Raw genomic sequence first — 24,726 nt, 5'->3', positions numbered from 1 at the left:
AAACAATTTCCAAAATTCTTAATTTATTTCAGTAAAATATATTTATATATTTTATATAAAACTATTTATTTTAATTAAAAAAATATTTAATTTTTCACATTTTTAAATTTTTTTTCAAATAAAAAGTTACAAAATTATTATTATTTATTGAAACAATTCGTTTATATATTTTTATTTGCCTAATTTTAATTTTTTATCTATTTTTATTTTTATTTTTATTTAAATTTGTATTTTAATTTTTAATTTAAATTTAATTTTTTTTTATTTTATTTATTTATATATGTAGGTATATATATATATATTTTGTTTTTAATTTTAAGATTTTTATCAATTATTTTTAATGTTTTAGGTGTTTTTTTCTGTCAAAATCATTACCACAAGTCAGAAAAATATTTATAATTTTATTTTTTTAAAAGATTTTTCAAAAATTTTAAATTTATATTAAAAAAGAGATTTTTATATTTTGTATAATATTATTTATTTTAATCAAAAAATATTTAATTTGTTCACATTTTTAAATATAAATTACAAAAAAAAAGTTACAAAGTGATTATTATTCCATGAAACCGTTAGTTTATGCTTTTGCATATTTGGCTGACTTTTATTTTTACAATATTTTTTTATTTTTAAATTATTTTTTTTTTTTATTTTCATGTTATTTTTTATTTCTGTCTATTATTCTTATTTTTATTTTCTTAAATTTTTTATATTTTTCTTTTATTTAATTTTTATATTTCTTATTAACTTTTTTTAATTATTTATATAATATACCTATATATTTTTTTATTTTTAAGTTTTTTAATTAATTTTTTGTAATGTTTTAATTATGTTTATTTTATTTTATCAAAATCATTACCACAACTCAGACCAACATCCATTATTTTTTTATTTTTTCAAAAGATTTCTCAAAAATTCTAATTTACACTTTGTAAATATTAGAAACAGCGTCAGCAAGAAACAAAAAATCACTTTAATCAAACAAAGTGTTTTGTATAGTTTATAAGCATAACTTGTACAAAGGAAAAATTCACATGCTCGTGCTAGAATTAATTTTACATTATAAATATATAAATGAATGATGAGAAAATATACATAATTAGTTACAAAAGCAGAAAACAAAAAAATTGCGGTAGTTAAGTGTGAATTAAAATAAAATTAGAAAAAACAAAAACTCAATTCAAATAACGAGTATTGCATAAACAAAAAAAACCGAAACGAAATCAGATTAATTCACATGCAACACAAGATTACAGGTCAATACTAATTAGTGAAAGATTTTCATAGCATTACTAAATAGCATAATAAATAAATGAGGTGAAATGAAATAAAATGTCTAGATATACCATATACGATTTAGAAAAAAACATAGCGGTAATAGAAATAATTTGCAAACAAAACGTGCCGTCAGCTTATCATGATGAATGCTGTCGTATGTATGTATGTAATGCCAGCAGGCACGCTACTGTTTTGGTGTACCACAAATACACCCACACACACACATAAACACAGTTACACCCGGCCTAACAAGTGAAATAGTAATGCGCCATACCGACTGTAAAACTCTCTACCCACATAGGTGAATAGATGAAATTTCTAAATAATGAAACCAGGGTTTCCATAGGCAAGCTATTGCGCGTAGATATAGACATTCTGTTTTGTATAACTTTCCACATTTGAGTCTACTTTTTCATAGTTATTGCTTTTAAACATTTATAAGAATTAAGCCTTACTTCGAAATGCTGATATTATTTGAAATCAAAAAATTTGTGGAGAAACGCCGTTTTAAAATTAGAACTGAGTAACCTTTAGCAAGCTTATGTTTATCGAAAAGGCTTTTGAAAACGAGAGATTACTTTTGGCATATTGTGGAACCTTTCTATAAGCACTTGACTTATGCACTTGAGAAGTCATTGACGTTAGCCAGCTGTTCAATAAATTTTAACTCCGAACGGTTACGTTTCAATGAAATACTGGAGTATGCTGCTTAGATTTCTCCAGGAGTGTTTTCAAAATTAGTTCAGATAACCCAATTAGCTTTTACTAACCTCATTTTTCATACTTGTTGTCATAATTAAGGACTTCAGGCCGATCAGCCTCTCCACTTTCTTACTAAAAGCTCTGGAGAGACCGATGGTCTAACTATTAAGAGCTCAACATGCTTATCGTAACGGCAAGTCAGTGGTTAGTGCGCTGCATACTGTCGTCTCATGTCTTGAGGAAGCTATTAGGGTGAAGGATTTTGCTGTTGGGCCCTTACTTAATATTAAGGGAGCTTTCAACAATGTTCTGCCGAAGGCAATCATTACTCTTGACGGTTTTGGGGTTGAATCAAACCTCAAACACTTCATTCTCAGGCTTCTGTGCGACAGAGTGATTTAAACGGAATGGGGCCATGCGAGTGTGCGATGAAATGGATACCGGATCATCTACATCATGGTGTTGCCAAAACGAACTCTGCTGGAAGCAGTTGGAGGAAAGGGGCAGTGAACTTTTTCCAACCACCAACTCCACTTTCAGACTTTCTGACTTTTGCAGTGCCTACCAAGCTGAGGTTGCAGCCATCAAGGTAGCAGTAGATTTGCTGGTCTGGAGTGCGGCTTCCTTTAGAGAAGTGATCATTCACTCAGATGGCAGAGCGGCGATACTAGTCTTAAACTCATTTTTAATGCGTTCAGGGTTTGTCGAGAAGTGCCTAACCCTGCTATCAATAGCTTGGAGTGTCTTTGTAATAAGATTGATATGGGTGCCGGGCCATACCGGAATCTCAGGAAATTGTAAAGCTGATGAGCTAGCAAGGAAAGGTACATCCTAGAACCACTATCGGTAGATTGGGAGCGAGTCGGTGCTCCCGTATCCTCTTGCGTTCTACTACTGGAAAGCTGGCCTTCGCGGAAGCTTGGCCAGCGTCATTCGCAGCAGCTGTTTGGAAGAAGATGAGGCAGAAACAACTCAACACTTCCTTCGTGATTGTCTGACATCCCACTGAACTGGCGGGAGTTGAAATTAAGCGTATTTGCAACTTGTACGGGTATTGGCTACTAAGTGTGAACTAACACAGGAGTTCTTATTTCCTATGGCTTCACAAAGGACTACATATACGAGTCCAGGTGCGATCATCGATCAGCCATCTAACCTAACCTACCAGAATTAAGGTTTTTGCTTTTATATGAAATTTTCATAAAGATTTTTGGCTTATTTCAGATAATAACGAATTTTTTCCTATTCGTGCATTGTTCAGATTACTATATAGTAAGGAAGATTTGTTAATTTACTCAATTAAAGGTTCACTAAACAACCGGTGATCGCTATGCTTAGAGTAGTTTCTTCTTCTATTAGAGACTAAAACGTACGTAGCCTAAAATATACTCCGTATAATTGCAGGTATCGGTAATGTGGCGAGTTTTTAACAATAATCAATGCAATATTGAAGTTATTCTTAACAGTCAGACAAAATTGGAACTTTTAGAACTGTGAAGGTGAAAGGTTCTTGATATACTGAACACTCATACTTGAAAATTGGGTTTCTGGCTTATCGCGAAGGTTTTATAAATAAGTGCAGTTGATTAAGCCATATATTTCTAATTTTCTTTTCTCCATTTGTTTTAGAAGAGAGAAAGCTTTAATTTATATATTTATTTATATCTCCCTTCGTTAGTCACTCTGTGTAGATCCTAACTTTATTAACTTTATTTTAATTTAGAGCAATGCTAATTGCCGCAATTAAGCGCTGAGAGCTCTGTCACACTGTAATTTTAATTGAGTACTATTTTTGTCTTAGAAAAGTCTCGCTCCTTTTTAGATTATAACATATTATACTTCGTTTTCCGAAAGCAGCGCTTGGTTTGTCCGCATTTACAAGTAGAAGTGGTGGGTGTAAAATATCGACGGTAGTGTGACACTCGTAGTTAAAAGAATTTACTCTAAATACAAAAAACAATACAATAAATTAGATAAACTTAACACTAAAGCGTTAGAGATAAATGCAAAACAAACATACATATATAGGATACCAAGCGCAAAACAGGAGCAGGCAGAAACTAGCGAAAATCGAAAATGAGAAGCGTTTGTTTGCAAAGCACACAGACTAAGGAAACAAAAATATTCTAAAGTGAATTTTCCACTAATTTGTAAAAAAGAAAAACAACAGAAACAAAACATAAGCTAAAGTAAAGAACAAAAACAAAAACAAGATGAAAACAAAAATACCGTTAGCAAGTGAGAGAGATAAAGTTAAAGAGTAAAGTTAAAAGTCACTAATAAACCAACACAATTTAGAGGTTAAGTCAGTAATGTTAAATGTAATAGCGAAATGATAATTATGAGATCGTAACAAAGCAGAAATAAATCAAATAATATTAATTAATTATAACAACAACAACAACACTTGAACAATTGAACAAGCAAATCCACATAGTTGTAAGCAGAATTCAAGTTTAGAAGCAAACAAATTGGAATGTTTAAATGTGAATTTTTCAAAAAACCAAAAGCAAAAGCAAAAAACCAAGAAAATTGAAGGCAAATTGCATGCAGCGGAGCAACGAACGAAGGCGGCGTGAAATGTGAGGGGAGTGAGAGCCAAAAAGCGTAGCAAATTTTTTAATTTCATATTGAAATTATAGTTTCTTTCACGACGCTCACATCGGCCGCGCCCGCATGCAATCGAACGAAAACAATCACAGATGAATGGCACACAAAAATCAAGCAAAAAAGCTACAAAAAACAACAAAAAATCCACACACACACATAGAAAAATTGCGCAAGAAATGACAAACAACAACAAACCAGTTTCGATTTACTTTAAACAAATGCAAAAGCAAAGCAGGCACATAAAGAACCAAAAACCAAAAGCGCAAAACATAAGCTGCAATGAAATTAAGAAAGCAACAAAAATATTAAATATTCGAAAAAATGACTGCCCACAAAAACAAACAAAAAACACGTTATTAAATGAAGTAAACCGCAAAAACAAAAAGAACACAATGTATTGTAATTAATTGACGTTTTGGTCATGTTTGTAACAAAAGAAACAACAAAACAGAGGTGAAAACGTTAAAAACAAAATCAATAAACGCAAAAACACATTGATATTAGTTTAGTAACAACAACAAGTAACGTGTAATACGCATAAGCCATGAAATAAAATAAAATGAAATGAAATGTAATAAATAAGAAAGGGCTAACCAGAGACCCCAGTGTGCTAATAGTGGAATTAAATTGATAAAGCAAAAACAAAAAAAAATAAAATAAATTAATTAATTAAAATGGAACAAAGCAAATATTGAAGAGGCGCAAAGGCAAAGAAAAACACTTTAAACTGACGTAACGTTTAAGAATAAATAAAATTGCATGTAATTTGAAGAAATTTTAAACGCTGCATTTTTATTTCACACAGCCAACAACAAAAAAAATAATCATATATGTTAGATACTTCTTACTATGGGCAAAAAATAGTAAGAATTTGTTCATAACTTAAAAATATTCCTCAAAATCTTTGTCGTCACTCTCAAAATAATCTTCCTTGGCCGCTCACACTTGTGCCAACGTTTTCTCCAATCCTCGAAGCAGTTGTTAAAGTAAATTTCCGGAATAACCCTCAATGCGCCTAGCGATTCACTTTTAATGACTTTAGTTGGCTCAAAACGATTTCCCCGGAGCGGTCGTTTGAGTTTGCTGAATGGCCAAAAGTCGCACGGAGCTAGATCAGTTTTGGTGTTTTATAATGGTGCAAAAACCAAGAGTTGCCGGCCCATAATTCCCGCCTCTTTTTTCGAATACGCGAAATTTAAATTAAAGAGTCTTACTATTTTTTGCCCACAATAGCATGTCACTTGTAGCTGCTTGCTGCCATATTAAAGACCGGATATCACGGCATACATAAGCTTACTGGTTCTTAATAATGCCAGACGGAGATTCACTCTAATTTCAGCTGAAGAATTTGCAACGCCTTTTACGAACTTTAAGAGCGACTTGATATCAAATATTGATACTTCAACTAGTGCCATAAGCTGTGAAGCTTTTAGTTATCTAAGGCAAGGTTGCCGCCGTTGCATGTTTCGGCATTACTTATCCTCACCCGGCTCACTTGTGATGCCAGTTGGTTTTGATCTGTCAGCAAAAGTAAAAACCTCTGTGTGTTTTTCTTCGGCGCTCTCTCCGCCTTTTCAGAGATTTCATTGTGATCCGTTTTTAGTGACTTTCGTTTTTGTTGTACTGGTTCTATAACCAAACGAATGGCACTTTTGGCAATCTCATCAATCTCATAAAACCTAGTATACCGACGTTACATTTACTCTCTTCTTGTTTCTAAGAACTTTCTCTAACGTAAGATGATGTAAGACTATTGCCTTAATTTCCGTTTGGCGATGTTTCACCAAGGCAATGGACTGTGTCACAAAACGATCCATCCATGTATTGGGCTTCGTATTGCTTCCGCAACCACCTTATTCTCCAGATCTGGCCCCCAGGGGCTATTTCCTGTTCTCAAATCTCAAAAATGTGGTCGCTGAGAAGATATTTTATTCGAATGAATAGTCTACTACAATTTTGAAAAAAAAGGACGAACTGTACAAAATATCGAAAAGTTAGAGCGTTGCTATAATCTGTGTACCATCCTTCTTGAAGGGAACTATGGTATGACCGACGCAATTTTTTCATTTTTTCAGCGATAAAACTCACTTTTGGTTGAAATGGTGCGTCAATAAATAAATTTGTCGCATTGGCAATGATGATAATCCACAAACCATTGTTTAGACACCCTTACTTTCTCAAATTCACTGTTTGAGGTGCTCAGAGAGAATGTTACAGTCAATGGACGACCTTTGCTTCCAGAAAGACGGTGCAACATGTCATACAGCCAACGAAACAATTTATTGTAGGAAACTATTGGTTAGTGCATTATATCGCATCGTGGGCCGGTGGCGGACTCTAGTATCATGCGATGTAACACCGCTGGACTAATTTTGTGCGGTTTAACGAGGCGATTGACGTCTTGGAAGTGAATATTGGGCGCGTTATTACTGACATACAGCCCTAATTTCTTCAAAAAGTGGTCGAAATTTGGGTCTCATAGCTGGAATTTATTCGAGCCAGTTTATTCTTGACCATAACATTAAATTATATGGGCTTTATTTCTTCTTTAAATGTTACATGTTTGAAAAAAAAAGTATTTTTCTCTCGTACCTTCTCCCTAAAGATTTCTAGCTTTATTGAAACATTTTCCACAAATGCACTAAACTCCTTTCTTTTGTTCCCAGGTTAAGATTTTTACCTTCTCTGTAAAGGAAAACGGAGAACGTAATTGAGCAAAGCGCGTACGAACAGAGAACGTTGGAACTTTTGCTATAAAAATCGAAAAACCGACTTACGGTTCAGCACTTGGCTAAATTGAGTACCCAGTTAACATTAAATTCAGCGATTCCTTTTGGTTATATGAAAAAATGTGCAGATACTGCATTTTATGAAAATCCCACAATTTACCGTTAATTTTAGTTCTTTTCACGAATATGACAACATTTTATTGATCTTTAATTTATAAATATGTTTTCCTTAGAAACTGATAATTTCTGTCCACAAAGAGTTCGTTGAAATGGTTGGAAACATTGCTATAAAACTCGATTTATTTCTAAATAATGACCGCTAGATGCCACTGAACAAAATTGTTGGGTTGTAATAATGGTTATGACATTTCTTAGCCATAATTATCGTTATTTACTTTTATTTCTATGTATAAAAGTGTATATGCCCAGGTAAACAATCGTAATTTTATATTTTATCCCCATTCTGTTGCGCTCTCCGGTTGCCTATTCACCTGAAAATATTTCAAAGCGGACTTAGCCCAAAGAACTTTGAATTTACTTATGGACGTCTTATCACGTGCGTCCGAGACAAGAAGATAGGCGGGAGTTCCCAAACTTTATTTCATTCCACAGCTGATACATACATATAATTAATTTTCAGATTTTCCATTTTTAGACCTTACAAAGTCAAATTAAGTAATTTGTCTCCTTCTTCTCGATTTGTATAAACTTGTTATGCCATGGCTCTTAATGGTTTGTGGAATCGAATCATCGAAATTCATTAAACTTTGAGTTTTAACAGTTACCTCATAAAGCGAACCAAACTCTAGCGGTCTTAAAATATATTGACTTTAATCGCTGAAATATAGTTTGACCACACCAACTCTCTTATTATGCCAGTTTTAGTTTAAATTCCATTTCAGTCATATCATCTCCGAAGTCTTTTCAACTTTGAGAGTTCTATTGATAATGCTTAAAGTAGCCCAGCTTAAGGCTGTGAGTTTTGGTATTGGGTCTTTTGTTTGTGAAGGATAAGATTTTTCGCTTTATTTCCTGGTATGTGTTTTCCCAATATGTTAAAACTTAGTAGAGCTACACATTAAAGGTATGGATTGTGTAGTGTTATACCAGAGCATAGTATACTTGTGAATTGTCGCGCAATCCTAAGAAAGAGTCAGGCTACCGGGCATAAACCCAGGAGCTTTACTAAACCTCTTTGATTTGACTGGTTTAACCGAAGTGTTGTGACAACAGAAGACGGCACAATAGAATAGAAGTCGCAGTGCATTCTTCAAGATTTCAGTATTTCTATAATTATAGCGGTCACTTTCTGCGATTACCTTCTCATTGTTACTAAATTTCTTGCCAGCCAGCATTGTCTTGATGGCTGAGCAAAGGATATAGTCATTGGCGGCAAGATCTGGAGAATACGGTGGATGCGGAAGCAGTTCGAAGCCCAATTCATGAAATTTTGACATCGGTGCGTTGTCGTGATGAAACAGCATTTTCTTCTTCTACAAATGGGCCCCGTTTTTGAGATTTTGTTCTTCAAGCGCAATGTAATAGTCGCTGTTAATTGTTTTTCCCTTCTGAAGGTAGTCGATGAATATTATGACAGGTTCACCAAAAAGCCAAATATCTCGAGAAGTATTAATGATAACGATTTTGACTTCGGACCTTGTTTATAGCAAATAAAATTTGCTACAAATGTTTCATGTACACTTTTTTAAATAGCTCTTGTCATTTACGAGGTATATACAAAAAAATGCGAAATTCGAGGAAAAATCGGGTTTAGAGCCCCGTACTACCTCGTCGGTGTGAGTTACGACTTTGTTGCACTGGGCACTTTTGTAGAGTGAACAATTCTGAGAAATATGCGTCCAAAGTCAAAGCGATGCCATAAAATATCTCTGATCTGTAGGAATTTAATGATAAACAAGTAAGGAAGGGCTAAGTTCGGGTGTCACCGAACATTTTATACTCTCGCATGATAAAGTGATAATCGAGATTTCATTATCCGTCATTTACATATTTTTCAAATACCGTATTTGTGTAAAGTTTTATTCCGCTATCATCATTGGTTCCTAATGTATATATTATACAGAGAAGGCATTAGATGGAATTCAAAATAGCGTTATATTGGAAGAAGGCGTGGTTGTCAACCGATTTCACCCATATTTCGTACATGTCATCAGGGTGTTAAGAAAATATTATATACCGAATTTCATTGAAATCGGTTGAGTAGTTCCTGAGATATGGTTTTTGGTCCATAAGTGGGCGACGCCACACCCATTTTTAATTTTTAAAAAAAGCCTGGGTGCAACTTCCTTCTGCCATTTCTTCCGTAAAATTTGGTGTTTCTGACGTTTTTTGTTAGTCGGTTAATGCACTTTTAGTGATTTTCAACATAACCTTTGTATGGGAGGTGGGCGTGGTTATTACCTGATTTCTTCCATTTTTGAAGTAAAGGAAACAACTCTATATATCGGGTGATTTTTTAAGGCGTTTTTGATAATTTTTAAAAAAACGCATAAAATTTGCAAAATCATCGGTTCTTTATTTGAAACGTTAGATTGGTTCATGATATTTACTTTTTGAAAAATTTCGCCTGGGTCGGAAAGCAGCTTCGAATTTCTTCGGAAATGTTGTCTTCCAAAGCTGGAATAGTTGCTGGCTTATTTCTTAGACTTTAGACTTGACGTAGCCCCACAAAAAATAGTCTAAAGGCGTTAAATCGCATGATCTTGGTGGCCAACTGCCCATGCATCCCGAAAAATGCACTGTTTGGTGTGGTTTGTACGCTGGTGGAATCATTGGACCGTATTTTTTCAAAGATGCTGTTGGACGCAACGTTACGGTGAATGGCGATCGCTATCGTTCGATGCTAACAAACTTTTTGTTGCCAAAAATGGAAGAACTGAACTTGGTTGACATGTGGTTTCAACAAGATGGCGCTACATGCCACACAGCTCGCGATTCTATGGCCATTTTGAGGGAAAACTTCGGAGAACAATTCATCTCAAGAAATGGACCCGTAAGTTGGCCACCAAGATCATACGATTTAACGCCTTTAGACTATTTTTTGTGGGGCACGTCAAGTCTAAAGTTTTCCGAAACCTTTGTATGGGAGGTCATGAACCAATTATGAGATTTTCCTCCATTTATGATTTTTTTTTAAAACTGTTATGGAAATGCCTTAAAAACAAACTATATAGTTTGGTTGACATTGCTATAGTAGTTTCCGAGATATGTACAAAAAACTTAGTAGGGGGCGGGGCCACGCTCACTTTTCCAAAAAAATTACATCCAAATATGCCCCTCCCTAATTCGATCCTTTGTGCCAAATTTCACTTTAATATCTTTATTTATGGCTTAGTTATGACACTTTATAAGTTTTCGGTTTCCGCCATTTTGTGGGCGTGGCAGTGGGCTGATTTTGCCCATCTTCGAACTTAACCTTCTTATGGAGCCAAGAATACGCGTACCAGGTTTCATCATGATATCTCAATTTTTACTCAAGTTACAGCTTGCATGGACGGACGGACAGACGGACAAACAGACATCCGGATTTCAACTCTACTAGTCACCCTGATCACTTTGGTATATATAACCCTATATCCAACAGAGAAGAAAAAAGAATTATAAGTTTTTATAGACACAGTGTTTTCGTTCTTGAAAGAGTAAGAGAGATATGACTCTGTTTACCTGTCGTGACTTATAATGCCTCCGCCTAACAAATAAATAATCAACGTGCGTATGTTTTTTTAAATCTTCTTTGAGAAAAAACTCACTAACGGCCAATGCTCATGTGGGTAGGTCAAAAGCTTCTTTCTTACTTTGCATAACCGTTCCGCTGGAAGCGGTTTCATTTGATTTTTAATGACCTCACCTCGTCGCATCGTCACTTGTCGGAGCAGACGAGTCAAGCACACCCCGTTAACCGGTGATTGAGCTCACAAATTTTGCTTTGAGCGCAGCGGCTTTGCTCGTTACATGAAAAACAAAAAATAAATTAAGAATGAAGCTTGCAATAAAAATGCTAATTATCAAACGGTGAAGGAAACTAAAAAGTACAACATAACGACACGCGCTGCGCCGAGCAAGGTGCAACAGAGGTTACACTCTCGCATCTGCTGTGATCCAGTTATTTGCAAGTCCGTGCATATATTTAAATATAAATTCAATCCAATGACCGCCCGTCCAATTAAAGCACACCAAACACTCCAGAAGAACGGAACTTACAAACTGCACCAGAATGCAGGCAAGAACATTGAATTTCCTTATTATGTAATTTTGACTCACCCTTACAACATTGTCATAAATTTTACAGCTCTTCAGAGACAACTTGCACGCTTTTCTCGCTCTTGTGACAGCTTGTATCACCCTGTCGAGCGCCCAGCAGATTTTCTATCCGGCACTCAAAGTTAATCAGATATCTGTGCGAGCCAATGGGCGATTGAATGCGGTGAGCACGGTGGCGTTGGCCACACCGTTGCCAGCAACACGGGATGCACAAGGAAGGCGAATAGCGCAGCGCCAGACGGTGGGTGGACCGCAGGTGGGTGGGCAGCAGCAATCCCAACAGGTAGGCGGACAACCAGCAGGCGGAGCACAATTGCAACCGGGGAGAGGACTACAACTCCAACCTGTGAGTGGACCACAAATCCAACAGAGAGGTGTGCAACCACTTCAGCAGTTCGGACAACCAGCTGGCGGAACACAATTGCAACCGCCGAGGGGACCACAACCGCAAACTGTGGCAGTACCACAACTTCAACCTGTGAGTGGACCACAACTTCAACAAGTAGGTGTGCAGATCGGAGGACAACAAAGAGTGGGATTAGGTGGACCAGCGTCTAAACAAATTGGTGTAAATCCGTTCCAACAGATCGCAGGACCTTACAGAGTCGGTGTGTCTCCTTGGCAACAGTTCCAAGGGCAACAAGTCCAACAACAAATACCAAGTGGAGCACCATCTCCCAATTTCCGAGGTCATCAATTGCAAAGATTGGGAGGTAGTGGTTCACCAATTAGCCAGCAGTTCGTAGGTCAACAAGTACAAAGAGGACCATCACCTAAGTACTTCCAAGAACCACAACTGCAACAAGTGAGCGTACAACAATATCAACAGTTCCAAGCACAACAGCTTCACCAATACAGTGGACAGGTGGTGCACCAAGTAAGGAAGCAACAGTACGGCTGGCCAGTACTGAGCAGTCCACAAATAAGTTTTAACACAGAAAATTGGCATCCTTATGGTTGGCAGCCGACCAGCTGGCAGCACGTGGGAAAATAAACGAGCTTGTGGCATGCATATATTTTTTCACATAATCTTTACTACCAAAAGAGACTCTTCGCCCGTCATCGAACACAAATTCAATCGCCACCACTTTTTTGCAAGGCTTTTCGTGTGATTAGGACACAGCTCACAAAGATTTATTTCAATCATCATTTATGTAATGAACAGGATACCTAACTCATCTACGTGAGAATTGAGATTAAGTCGTTAAATGCTTTTCTGCGCAAACGATATTTCATGAATTTTAATGTATATTGTCAGAGACAATAGTCAGATTTGCAAAGTGCTCGCTATTATGACGTCAACAAACCAATGATAAACTGTAGGGTAACCAGGTACTCGTATGTCACCTGTCCTGCAGAATAAAATAAAATAGAATACTCATGTTAATTCGCTATTAAGTAGTATGTAATAAAATACAATATTTTTTTAAGAAAATTTTAAATTTTTTAGTTTGTTTACTTTGCTTCCAAATTTTTGCTCAAATTTTTTTTTCAATAGAAAGGCAGTAATAGAGGATTTCTTAAATTGCCTTGACGAACTTCGTGTTCTACTATTGTAACTAGAGCTAGAGGTGCCCTACTTTTATAAATAAAAAATACAGAAACTTCAAATTTCATGGGGAATGTTTATTATCATTCGAAAGAACATTCTTTGGTATTTATTGTTTTTACACCCTGAACAGGGTATATTAAGTTTGTCACGAAGTTTGTAACACCCAGAAGGAATCGTCGGAGACCTTATAAAGTATATATATAAATGATCAGTATGTCGAGATGAGTCGATTTAGCCATGTCCGTCTGTCTGTCCGTCGCCTGTCTGTCTGTATATATACGAATTAGTCCCTCAGTTTTTAAGATATCGTTTTGAAATTTTTCAAACGTCATTTCCTCTTCAAGAAGCTGCTCATTTGTCGGAACGGCCGATATCGGCTCACTATAACATATAGCTGCCATACAAACTGAACGATCGGAATCAAATGCTTGTATGGAAAACTTTCACATTTGACAAGATGTATTCACGAAGTTTGGAATATATTATTTCCTAAAGCAACAATGTAATCTCCGAAGAAATTGATTAGATCGGTTGACTATAGCATATAGCTTCCATACAAACTGAACACATAGTTACTAACAGAAATGCACCTGTGAAGGGTATTTAGCTTCGGTTCAACCGAAGTTAACGTTTTTTCTTGTTGAAGATTATCTCTTTCAAATATTGGCCGCGAATACGTCTCAAATTGTCTATCTGTTGAGTCCAATTTTCGATGACTCGTTCGATCGTTACGAATGAAACGCGTGCTGTTTTGCTCTAAGGCTTGAATCGAAGCGGGATTGTCTGCATAGACTTTAACCTTTACATATCCCGGTGTGATATCACATGATCTTTGTGGCCAATCGACTGACTCAAAACGTGAAATTATCTGCTCACCGAAGGGTTCTCTCAATAAATCCATTGACTCATGCGATGTGTGGAAAGTGGCACCGCCTTGTTAAAACCAAATGTCGCCAAGATCACGAGCTTCAATTTCAGTTATCAAATAGTCGGTTATCATGGAGCGATAACGGTCACCATTGATATTTACGTTCTTACCGAAATCATTTTTGAAGAAATACGGACGGATGATTCCACCGGCCCACAAATCATACCAAACCGTTACTTTTTTGGATGAAATGGCAACCCTTAAATCTTTTCATTTTACTCTTCGCTTTAATTGCGCCAATTTCATTTGTTTAGAAATGGGCATCATCGCTGAACAAAATTTTGCTAGAAAAAGTCGTCTTTTCTTGGAACTTTTCAAGATCCCATAGAGCGAAGTAATGTCGCTTGGGAAGGTGAAGCGACTCCAATTCTTGTGAAAACTGTTCTTTGTATGCTTTCTATTTAAGATCTCGATAACGCAGGTTGTTGTTGCAAAACAACAATGAACAATTGAACAATTTGCAAATGTTGTCAAGTCTTTCCTTGAATTGCTAAACCATACTGAGAAATAAATAATATGACAGCTTGACACGACTCATACGCGATCTGTAAAAAACAGACTATTGAAAACTGTACCTCTACTTGCATCGCCCATTAGAGCACTGGCCGGCACACTTACTCTTTAAAAAAAACATATACCCTTAAAAAAAAGAAAGCTTTCAATTTTTATCTATTTTCTTTTGATTTAAAAATTAGATGCTTCATTTTTAAATAAGAAAAGTCTGCAAGTTGTTAAAATATCTGCACGAACAGTGACACCTGTACTCTGTGACTCGAATAATTTAGGTCAGATTGCGTCAAATATGGTATGAAGTGGTTATTAATATCTGTATTTTTCCAATATAATTGTCATCGATCAAGTGGGGCGAGTTTAACGCATTTGGTTTGCTTTCCGAATGGCTTCAAATGAAACAATGTTCAAATGGTTCCAAATGGTTTATTTCTAAATAACACTGTATAATATTAGGCATTTATAAATAATTACATTAGTGATTATTACTTACCGCAGTATGTCCTTCCACTTTCCTGGCTGATCGATGAATAAGGTCAAACACGTTATGCAGTGGCATATATGCACAAAGGCACTAGCATTTACCGTGCAGATCAGCACAGCTAGGATAGGAGAAAAACAAACTGCAGCTTACAAACAACAAGTATATAAGCCCAGACTAATTAGAGCTTGCGCCTACCTGCTAATGCTTACGCGAAGAAGGGGAAATGACAAATATACAAATTGCACAAACAAGTAGGCAGAAGCTTTACAGTTGGAATTATGTATATAATATGAAGTTCGCGACAATTTAAAGAGAAATGAAAATGAAACATTCAACTGTAAAATAAACATAGAAATTGAATAACATATTTATATGTATATGGGCAAGGGTTGCCAACAATAATAATAAAAATAATTTAAAAACTAAAAAAAAACTCGATTTACTAAAAATATGGCACAAAGACCCACGCCACGTTTTTCTCACAATAATAAAAATATGTTTTGGTCAATATTATATTAATACTCAAGGTCTCTACTGTGGTTTTCAAGCCAAATGCATTTTGCTTGAAGTTTCCAAATTTGGCATTATGGTTTTCGACTCAACCTGTTGAACTCTTTTCGGTATGGCGGTTTTCAACTCTGTGCCAATGGAGTTAACTAGAGTATTAGAAAATTTAAACAGCTACCGAGCAGTTGTAGTTGAACATTACTGCGTTTATTTAGGAAAATATTAAAATGCAAGTAAGAAAGGGATACGTTCCGGTGCAACCGAACATTTTATACTCTTGCAACTTGAAAAAAGCATCACCAGGAAAATACTATACTTCTCGTAAAATAATCGATTTTTCGGAATCGATCTTCAGTAGTCGAAGTCGATTAAGAGTCGATTCTTGACATTCGAAAAATCGATTATTTTACGAGAAAACTCGATTTTCGAGTAGAATCGGAATCGAGTTTACCATCCCTACTGGCAGCCATCGCGTGCACATATAATAACCTCCGTACAATAACCACCACAAAAAAAAAGATTTTTTTTCCATGTAATTTATATGGAAAACAGAAAATTTGAAAGAGGCACCTCTTAATATTAATATTAAGAGCTCATCTTTTGAGTGACTTTTTTTTACACATTTCGAAAGTTTTTAGCCTGTTTTTCAGTTGAAAAAAAGGTTGCCTCAAAATGGCACTCCCTAATATACATATATGTATGTAATCTGAAGTAGTGGGTCGTAATCAATGAACATTCAATTTCGAATTTTTCGATCATACGTTATTTTGCATTTTAGGTGACGATATTTTCTGTAATTTTCATTGACATATGTAACTCAAATATTGGCCGATCTATATATCTACCTGGTCACCCGTGTTCGAAAATCTTTATATTAGCTATATCTGAGCCTCCAGAAGTATTGATCCGATTCAACGAATTTTTTACATACAGAAATACCATTGTCTGGAGAAGTTTCGATCTGAATTACACTTGTATATCTTACACATTGACCGATATTCTCTGTCAAAGATCCACCCTGTGCTTATAGGTTCACATATTCGGTAGCTAAGGGCTGGAAAAGTATTGCTTGGATTTCAACAATTTTTGGTCTTAAGGTGGCACACACTAAATTTGTGCAAAGTTTTATCCCGGTACATAACTTGCTTCTTGATTTGTGTACTGGAAACTGAACGAATCAAGTGCAATTTAAAATTGTGCTATATGGGAAGTAAGCGTGGTTGTTGTCCGATTTCGTCCACTTTCACACTGTCGGTAGGAGTTCTTAATACATATTTCAACTGAGCTTTAAAGTTTAGGAGATATGTGTATTAAATATATTAGAGGGGGGCCCAAGCTCACTGTTTCAAAACTTTTTGCCCACAGGTGCCAATTGCTAACCGATCTCCTGTACCAAATTATAATCTTAAGTCTTAATTTACTGCTTAGCTATGGCTTTTTATAGGATTCCGGTTAATGGCGATTTCACCACAAATACCCCATTATTTTATGAAACACTACGTCGCTATGACTTCGATTACGACTTTCAGTGGCGTTGCTATAGACTTAGGCTGCCTACGAAAGAATAAATTCTTATGGAAAAAATTGTTTTTCTTATATTACTAGAACAACAAACAAATTATCACACAAGGGGAGTGCTAAGAGAGTTTACGCTTTTCACAAATATTTTTCTTGATAAGGAATTAAAATACGATTTAAGTTGCTTAAAGTGTACCAATTCGATATTATATTTTAGTATTTCAGTAAGTGTAAGTGAGTTGGTCTGCAAGCCCGGGAATTTCACAATTAATTTTCATTTAGTATTCATATTTATTATCTCGGTTCTTAAATAGTTGTCTGCGGGAGCCAATAATAATATATAATTACAACTTATAAATAGAAATATCCGAGTATTATTGAAGGACAATCTTATACGATTTTAAAAGTTCTGGAATAATTTTATGATTCAATCATTTATTAAAGCAGTTTAAAATTCATCTCGCATGTTTTAATCTACTTTATTAGATTTTCAGAAATATGTTAGAAAATAATAGTATAAACTGAAATAAATATAAAAATAACCCTAAATATAGTATTCGGTATATGAAAGATCCGGAAAAGCTTTAAGAATAAAATTTTACTTTATTTTACTTGATGATGTATGTACATACATAGATGTATGTGTTTAGGTATTTTTCTCTATACCAAAAACAATTCGAAACCATGAGTGGACAAGCAAGAATTAGTCACAGCAAATAATTGTTAATGTTATTATATTTGAGTAAAGAAACACGAGTACAGAGACACACACATACACCACACATTAAAAATTGTTTAGGCTAAGCCATAAGTGACAATTGAACTTTTTGTATCGCAAACAAGATTTATTTCCTCACAATTGTCAGCAGCGAAAATTTGCTATAAATTGCACATTCTTAGCTTTGAATGTCATTAGTTCAGTATCAGCTGTTAACAAAGCACAAACAAACTACAACAAAATGAAAGTAAGCAATCCACACATTCTTCTAATATATCTTTATATATTTATAACACTTCATAATTCTTTTACAGTTCCTTATCTGCTTGGCTCTCCTCTTCGCCGTCGCCCAGGCTAACCCCGGTATCGTGGCACCTTTGACCTACTCGGCTGTGCCCACCGTGGCCACCTATGCTGCATCCCCATATGCCTACAGCGCTTATGCCGCACCTGCCGTTGCCACCTACTCACACGCCGCTTACTCCGCCCCAGCTGTGGCCACTTACTCGCACGTTGCTGCTCCAGCTGTGTACGGCGCTCCAGTCGCTCGTGTTGCTGCGGTCGCCCCTGTTGCATACTCTGCTCCAGTCGTCTCAACTCTGTTGAAGAAATAGAGGATTTTGTTTTTTGGTTTTTTATAAACAATGCTTTTTTTGATGGACCTGTGAATAAATGTTGATTAAGTTTTAAATTTTGTAAACGTGTATTTTTATTACTCTTTGGCAACTATACAAGTATATCTCATGCCATACATATATCTACGATATGTTGTATATAAGAAATAAATTGAAAAATCCCCGCCTACTATATTGAAAGACATTTTCCTGACAAAATTGTGTTTTTTCTTATAACTGTTGGTTCTATCACCTAAAACTCATGGAGTTAGATATAGGGTTATATAAATAAATCATCAAGATGACGGATCTGTCCCTCCGTGAAAGCTGTAACTTGAGTAAAAATTGGGATATCTTGATGAAACTTGGTACACGTGTTCCCTACCAAAAAAAGTAAGACGTAGTTCGTAGACGCCCACACAATGCCATTAAACGAAAACCTACAAAGTGCCATAACTAAAAAACAAAAATTTAAATAAGATATGGGACTTTAATTTAGGATCGCAATCTCTTTGGCTTAAGGGGTCAGTAGGGTAATCTTCTTCTTTCTTTTTTTGCATTTTCTGTTCCCTTATACCCTTAAAATTAATATAGAAATCCATTTTACCATTAGAAGGTTTCGAGGAAGGCCCAAAAAAAAATAATACTGTTCGACGTTCGGAGCGCTCGGAGTGCACACCTGGCACTTTAAACGCGTTTTTCACAAAACACACTTTTTGTAAACTGTCGAACATGATTCCGGTCGAACTACTCAACCGATTTGCTTAATTTTTTTTAAACGTTCACAAAACACCTGGCTGTCGTCCCTATTAATTTCATAATTTTTTATAATTTATTGACAATGTTATGACAAAATTTATGTAAAAAAAAAACATGGGGAAAAATTAAAAAAAAGAGTTAATTACTTTTTTATTTATTAATATTTTTCATGATTCTAGTAGGGACGATAACCATTCACGTACTTTTTAAGAATAAATTGAGTTTTTGTGTTTCAGATGATCCAAACATGAGAAATCGTGTCCGCCAGTGATTCACCCAGCCATTTCTCCGACAGATGTCATTAAAAAATTCCGAAAAAATTTGTTGTTTTTGTGGAGTGTCCACGCTATATGTACCTCATGATATGTGAAAAAATTTCTGTTGTAGAATAAACATTTTTATGAAAACAAAATGTCAAAACAACAGGCCAGATTACCCTACTGACCCCTTAATTTAGATATCTCCTGTATAGGTTAAGCCAAAATAACCAAATAAACGCATGCTAAAACCTATAAGAACCCCTATCTACTGTGTAAAATGAATGAAATTAGATTATAATCCCGCTCACTCCCCATATAACGGTACTTGTTAAATACTACTAAACGCGTGATAAATCGATCACTAAATATGCCGGAGACATACAATTTTACACTCGAGATGATATTAGAGCGCTTTATGGGAGTCGATGTAAAAATTGGAGGATGAGCATGGCACCACCCACTGAAATCGCATAGCTCAGGATTCGTCGGCCCGATTTTGACTAAACTTAGAACTTCGCACATTCCTCTGTCGCAGTGTGAAAATGGCCGAAATCGGATTGTTATCAAGAATGTTACCACGCCTACTTTCCATATAACACAATTTCAAATTCCAATTGATTCTTTCACTTTTCTGTGCAATCAAGAAGTAATTAATATAACGAGATAAAATTTGCACGAATAATGTTTTTAGTGTGTGCCACCTTATGACCAAAAATTGTTTAAATCCAATAAAACTTCTCAAGACCATAGGTACCGAATATTTAGACCCCTGTACCTATAGTTGACTCTTGATCGAAAATGTCGGTCAATGTGTGATATATTATATATAACTGAAATTTGGGGAGAATCCTTCTCTTATATTGGTGTGTCTGTATATCAAAAATGGGTTCCCATAGCCCTCATATACTTAATACAAAGATTTTCGAAAATCCAGCTGACTTTACTCTATATGATTGGTTTTACATCTTATAGCATTCCCTGCATTTGATTCTTGCAAGAGTAAAAAATTTTCGGTTGCACACGAACTTAGCCCGAATTAATAGTATAAATAATTTATGATGAAATTTGTCTTTCTTGTTTCTTTTCTTCTTTTTACAGTCGATTTAGTAATGAATAAGGAAGTTTCAGTTGCTCCAACCCGAACCCAAGTAATGCCCTCTAATTTCACTTAAAGAATTTGGAGCAATTTAGTGAATGTACTTTTCAATCACATTAAAAATTTAAGCCTTTTCTTTTTACCACTAATCGCTAAATAAAAGATTTCGACTGCTTATTTTCAACAAAGGATTAATTTATTTTACACATATATACAGATTCTTCAACTATTCCTCAACATTTTTGTGGTATTTCTAACAAAACTTATTTCTTTAGAAGTGTGGAGATGACTGGAGCGGAGTAGGCGACCGGAGCGACCGCTGCTACACGTGCAACGGGAGCCACAGCGGCAACACGGGCCACCGGAGCGCTGTAAACAGCTGGCGCAGCAATGTGTGAGTAGGTGGCCACAGCAGGGGCGGAGTAAGCGGCGTGTGAGTAGGTGGCAACGGCAGGTGCGGCATAAGCGCTGTAGGCATATGGGGATGCAGCATAGGTTGCTACGGTGGGCACAGCCGAGTAGGTCAAAGGTGCCACGATACCAGGGTTAGCCTGGGCGACGGCGAAGAGAAGAGCCAAGCAGATGAGGAACTAGAAGTAGATCGAGGCAGAAATATGGTAAGTCAACTTAAAACATATAGAAAACTTTATTTTATATTTTTTTGATGAAACCACTTATATAAGTATATTTCAAAGATTTAAATATATATGTCACTTACTTTCATTTTTAAGAGTTTTTTTATTGTTTATTGCTCAACGACAAATGTCTGCAAACTGATGCTGATTAGCGCAATTCAAACCCTATTTATAGTTGATACTTTAGGAGCAAATCAATTGGGCAACAAACACCTACGTAGCGAAATGGTTTTGTGATTGACATGTACATATACATACATACATACGTACATGTACTGCAAAAACACTAAATACCTTAGAGAATTTTATAGAACAATTAATGCTTGGTAAACCGGTACACGTAAAAGCCCATTTATTTATTTTTATTTCCTGCTTCTGTAATTACGTGTGTCAAAAGCATGTGCAGACCTGTTTATGTATTTCTTGTTGTATTTGTATTTGAACTTTATTGAAATCTGAACTATCATGTCACCATTTAACCATCAAACCATTCAAAGCAAGAAGTGACAATTTACCTTAATTATCGCTCCATTTATTGACGTAATTTCATAGCAGTGCATAACCAGGCACACATACTATACATATGTATGTATATGTATATACTTAAATATCTATGATATAATACACTTCCGGAACTAGAATGCTCCCATTCCTTATATAACTACCTTTATATGACTACTTTTAGAATAGTTGTTTGTGTAAGTGTGTATGTTTATAGTTTTTAATTGATTGTGTTGAAAATCTCGTTCATTTGAGCTAAGTTGTTTAAAAATTCTTATTTTATTCTGCTGAAGATTTTTTTTTCAGAGAAAAATTTCCCCCCAGAAATTTACACTTTGTATTTAAAATAATGAGTTAACAATCTTTGACAGCTACGGAGCACTAAGCGCCTAGGCAGTATTGTCCTTAATGTAGAATTTTAATAATGTGAGAATAAACATTTCTTATGGCATAAAGGGTATAAAAAGATCTTTATTTTGATTTTAATCGATCAGTTTGTATGACAGCTACATATATGCTATATTAGCAGATTCTTTTGGAGAAAAAGACATGCGAAATTTTTCATATCGATATCTCTAAAACTGAGGAACTTGTTCACGTAAATACTGAATCGACCCGTCTGATCATGCTGATCATGTACTACTCTGATCAAATTTTTTATTTATTTAATTTTTCGAATCGTTCAACTTTTTTTCTGTAAGTTGACAGCACTGTTAGTGACATCTATGCTAAATTTCACGTCAAAATTTTCATTAGTATTTGAGATACGCGTCGTTTTCTGAGACTCTAAAAGTGAATTCTTCGATTTTTACTACGTCTGAATTTATTGAACAAAGAAGTACGATAATGCACCATCTCATACTGCATTGGTAATTCATGGTCATTTCGCCACATTTTCAACTAATATCGTGCCTCAACCACCGCATTCGCCTGATTTACCTTCGTGTAACTTCGGCTGTTCAGCAAACTCAAAAGACCACACCGAGAACACCGGCGTTTTGACTCAATTGAGGATATGGAAGCTGAATCGAAGAAGGCTCTGATGGCCATCTCGACAGAGGATTTTTCCAAGTGCTATGATGACTGAAAAATTCGTTAGCATAAGTGTATTGCAGCGGGAGAGGATTATTTTGAAGGAATGATGAAATGGACAAAATTCACCTTTTAATTTCATCACAGTAGTATCTGCGCCACTACCATCTGGATGTTACAAGCTTCATAGAAAACTTAATATACCCTGTTCAGGGTAGATAGCATAAAATGATTTATAGCGCTTTCTTTTCTCGATGAAAATGTTGCCTCATTATACGGCAACCTTATATAAATATTTAATTTTCGTTGAAATAACAACAAAATTCAAATAAAATTATTTACAATATCTATTATATTGTGCTTAACAAACCTGAATTAAATTATTGCGTTTAGAAAACGCTATTAATATGTATATTAAGAGAGCCATATGCCTTACCGCTATCTCTGAGATGCATTGCAAATAACTACACATGTCAGAAGCGTGTTAAAATTAAAAAGACACTACTTTTGGGAAAGCAAAAAGTTGGTTGAACGACGTTAAAGTCAGCATATGGCCGGGTTTGGTACTCGATATATCATAAGCCAACATGCTTTCAATCATATATTTATTAGGGTATCATTGCCTAAGAAATATGCAAAAAAAAACATCGATATTCTCAAACCCCGAAGATACAGAGTAAGGCTCTTAAAAGAACTCGAAAACCAATTAGTAATTTGAAAACGTTCGTATGAATATTGAGTGATTAATATTATTCGAATATTCGTAACATTGCACAGTGGTTCGGTTTGTATGAAGCCGCGGTCATAAATACTTCCCGTGAGTTAGCGCTATGAAATTTTTACCAAAAATATATCAAATATGCATAAGTAAAAACAAAAATGGCTCGCATCGGATGACTACGTCGTGTAGCTAACATAGCACAGTAATTGCACCTACATATATGGTAATGAGGCTTAAAAATACTTCTCATGGCAGCGGACCACCAATACTTTAAATAAGGCGATAAAAAATACTTATGAAATCGGAAAAGTGGCTAATATGATTTGCAGTTAAATTATTTCCCCATCCAATCCGCATGCTTCGCCCGCAAGAGTAATATCATACCCAAAAATTCTGTAGGAAAAGGACAAATTATAAATTAATTTAATAAAGGGTGTTCGTTGTAAGGTAATATTAAGTGCCCTGTATGTATGTATATATATATGCTGGATCAAGAAAGGATTTAAAGACTTTTTAGTAAAAAACATCCATTTTATTTTCCGCTTTCCGCCAACGCCATTGAAATCATATATACAAGCATATTTATATCGCGAGGAACTAATAAATCATATATTTTATAATATTGTTAAATGTAATCTAATCATCATAACGACTTTTAATAATTAAAATTAATTCACCAAAATATTTGTATTAAAAATCACTCTTAAGCTGTATGCTATAGTAGTCTGATCTGTACGGAATATTTGGATGTTGTAACGTTGTCTTTGGCAATAACCTGAGCCGCTTTGGGGGGATATCTCGTCACATAAAGAAATTTTCTCTACATGGACTTGAGTATTATAAAAATATTTTTTCTTTAAGTCCTTCGACTATTTACTACTTATACTCATCTACTAACCGAAAAAAATAGATTTCTTAATTTTCGATAAATCCATCGTTTTTGATGATGACCATGATGGCCGTCAAAGTAGTACCCAGTTTAGATTTTGAACGAACTACTTCAAAATCCGTAGTTAATCTCATATTATAATTAATACTTTGAATATGTACATATGTACATACATATGTATATACATAAGTATTATATAATAACTATGAAACTATCAGAAAACTAAACGTCCATTCTTATCGCAACTACTAACAGATCTAAATATGGTATAAATCCGTAAGAATTTTCTAACGCAGATAATAAAAAATATATTTTTCTATAAATATATATATCACTTAATCAACATTTATTCACAGGTCCATCAACAAAAAACATTATTTAGAAAAATTCAAAAAACAAAGTCCT

General features: G+C 35.1%; 2 protein-coding genes and 1 long non-coding RNA gene across 3 annotated transcripts; 2 read left to right on the top strand and 1 right to left on the bottom strand.

The window, feature by feature from the left end:
- Positions 1-605: 605 nt before the first annotated feature.
- On the top strand, positions 606-5,369 carry LOC126760595 (uncharacterized). The gene is made up of 2 exons (XR_007667224.1): positions 606-2,551; positions 2,593-5,369. It is a non-coding gene; the product is annotated as an uncharacterized LOC126760595 (long non-coding RNA).
- Positions 5,370-17,980: 12,611 nt separating this feature from the next.
- LOC126760589 (vitelline membrane protein Vm26Ab-like) lies at positions 17,981-18,463 on the top strand. The gene is made up of 2 exons (XM_050476334.1): positions 17,981-18,061; positions 18,129-18,463. The coding sequence occupies exons 1-2, from the start codon at positions 18,056-18,058 to the stop codon at positions 18,426-18,428; spliced, it is 306 nt and encodes a 101-aa protein (XP_050332291.1). The 5' UTR covers positions 17,981-18,055; the 3' UTR covers positions 18,429-18,463.
- A 2,337-nt stretch (positions 18,464-20,800) lies between these two features.
- LOC126760588 (larval/pupal cuticle protein H1C-like) lies at positions 20,801-21,310 on the bottom strand. The gene is made up of 2 exons (XM_050476333.1): positions 21,262-21,310; positions 20,801-21,133 (listed from the first exon to the last, which is right to left on the bottom strand). Exons 1-2 carry the CDS (start codon positions 21,265-21,267, stop codon positions 20,807-20,809), a joined length of 333 nt encoding a protein of 110 aa, XP_050332290.1. The 5' UTR covers positions 21,268-21,310; the 3' UTR covers positions 20,801-20,806.
- Positions 21,311-24,726: the final 3,416 nt, after the last annotated feature.

Source organism: Bactrocera neohumeralis, chromosome 5 (genome assembly GCF_024586455.1).
Source record: "Bactrocera neohumeralis isolate Rockhampton chromosome 5, APGP_CSIRO_Bneo_wtdbg2-racon-allhic-juicebox.fasta_v2, whole genome shotgun sequence".
In the NCBI taxonomy this organism is placed as follows: domain Eukaryota; kingdom Metazoa; phylum Arthropoda; class Insecta; order Diptera; family Tephritidae; genus Bactrocera; species Bactrocera neohumeralis.
Note: the sequence above shows the minus strand (reverse complement) of the source record. Positions and strands in the feature narration are given on the sequence as shown.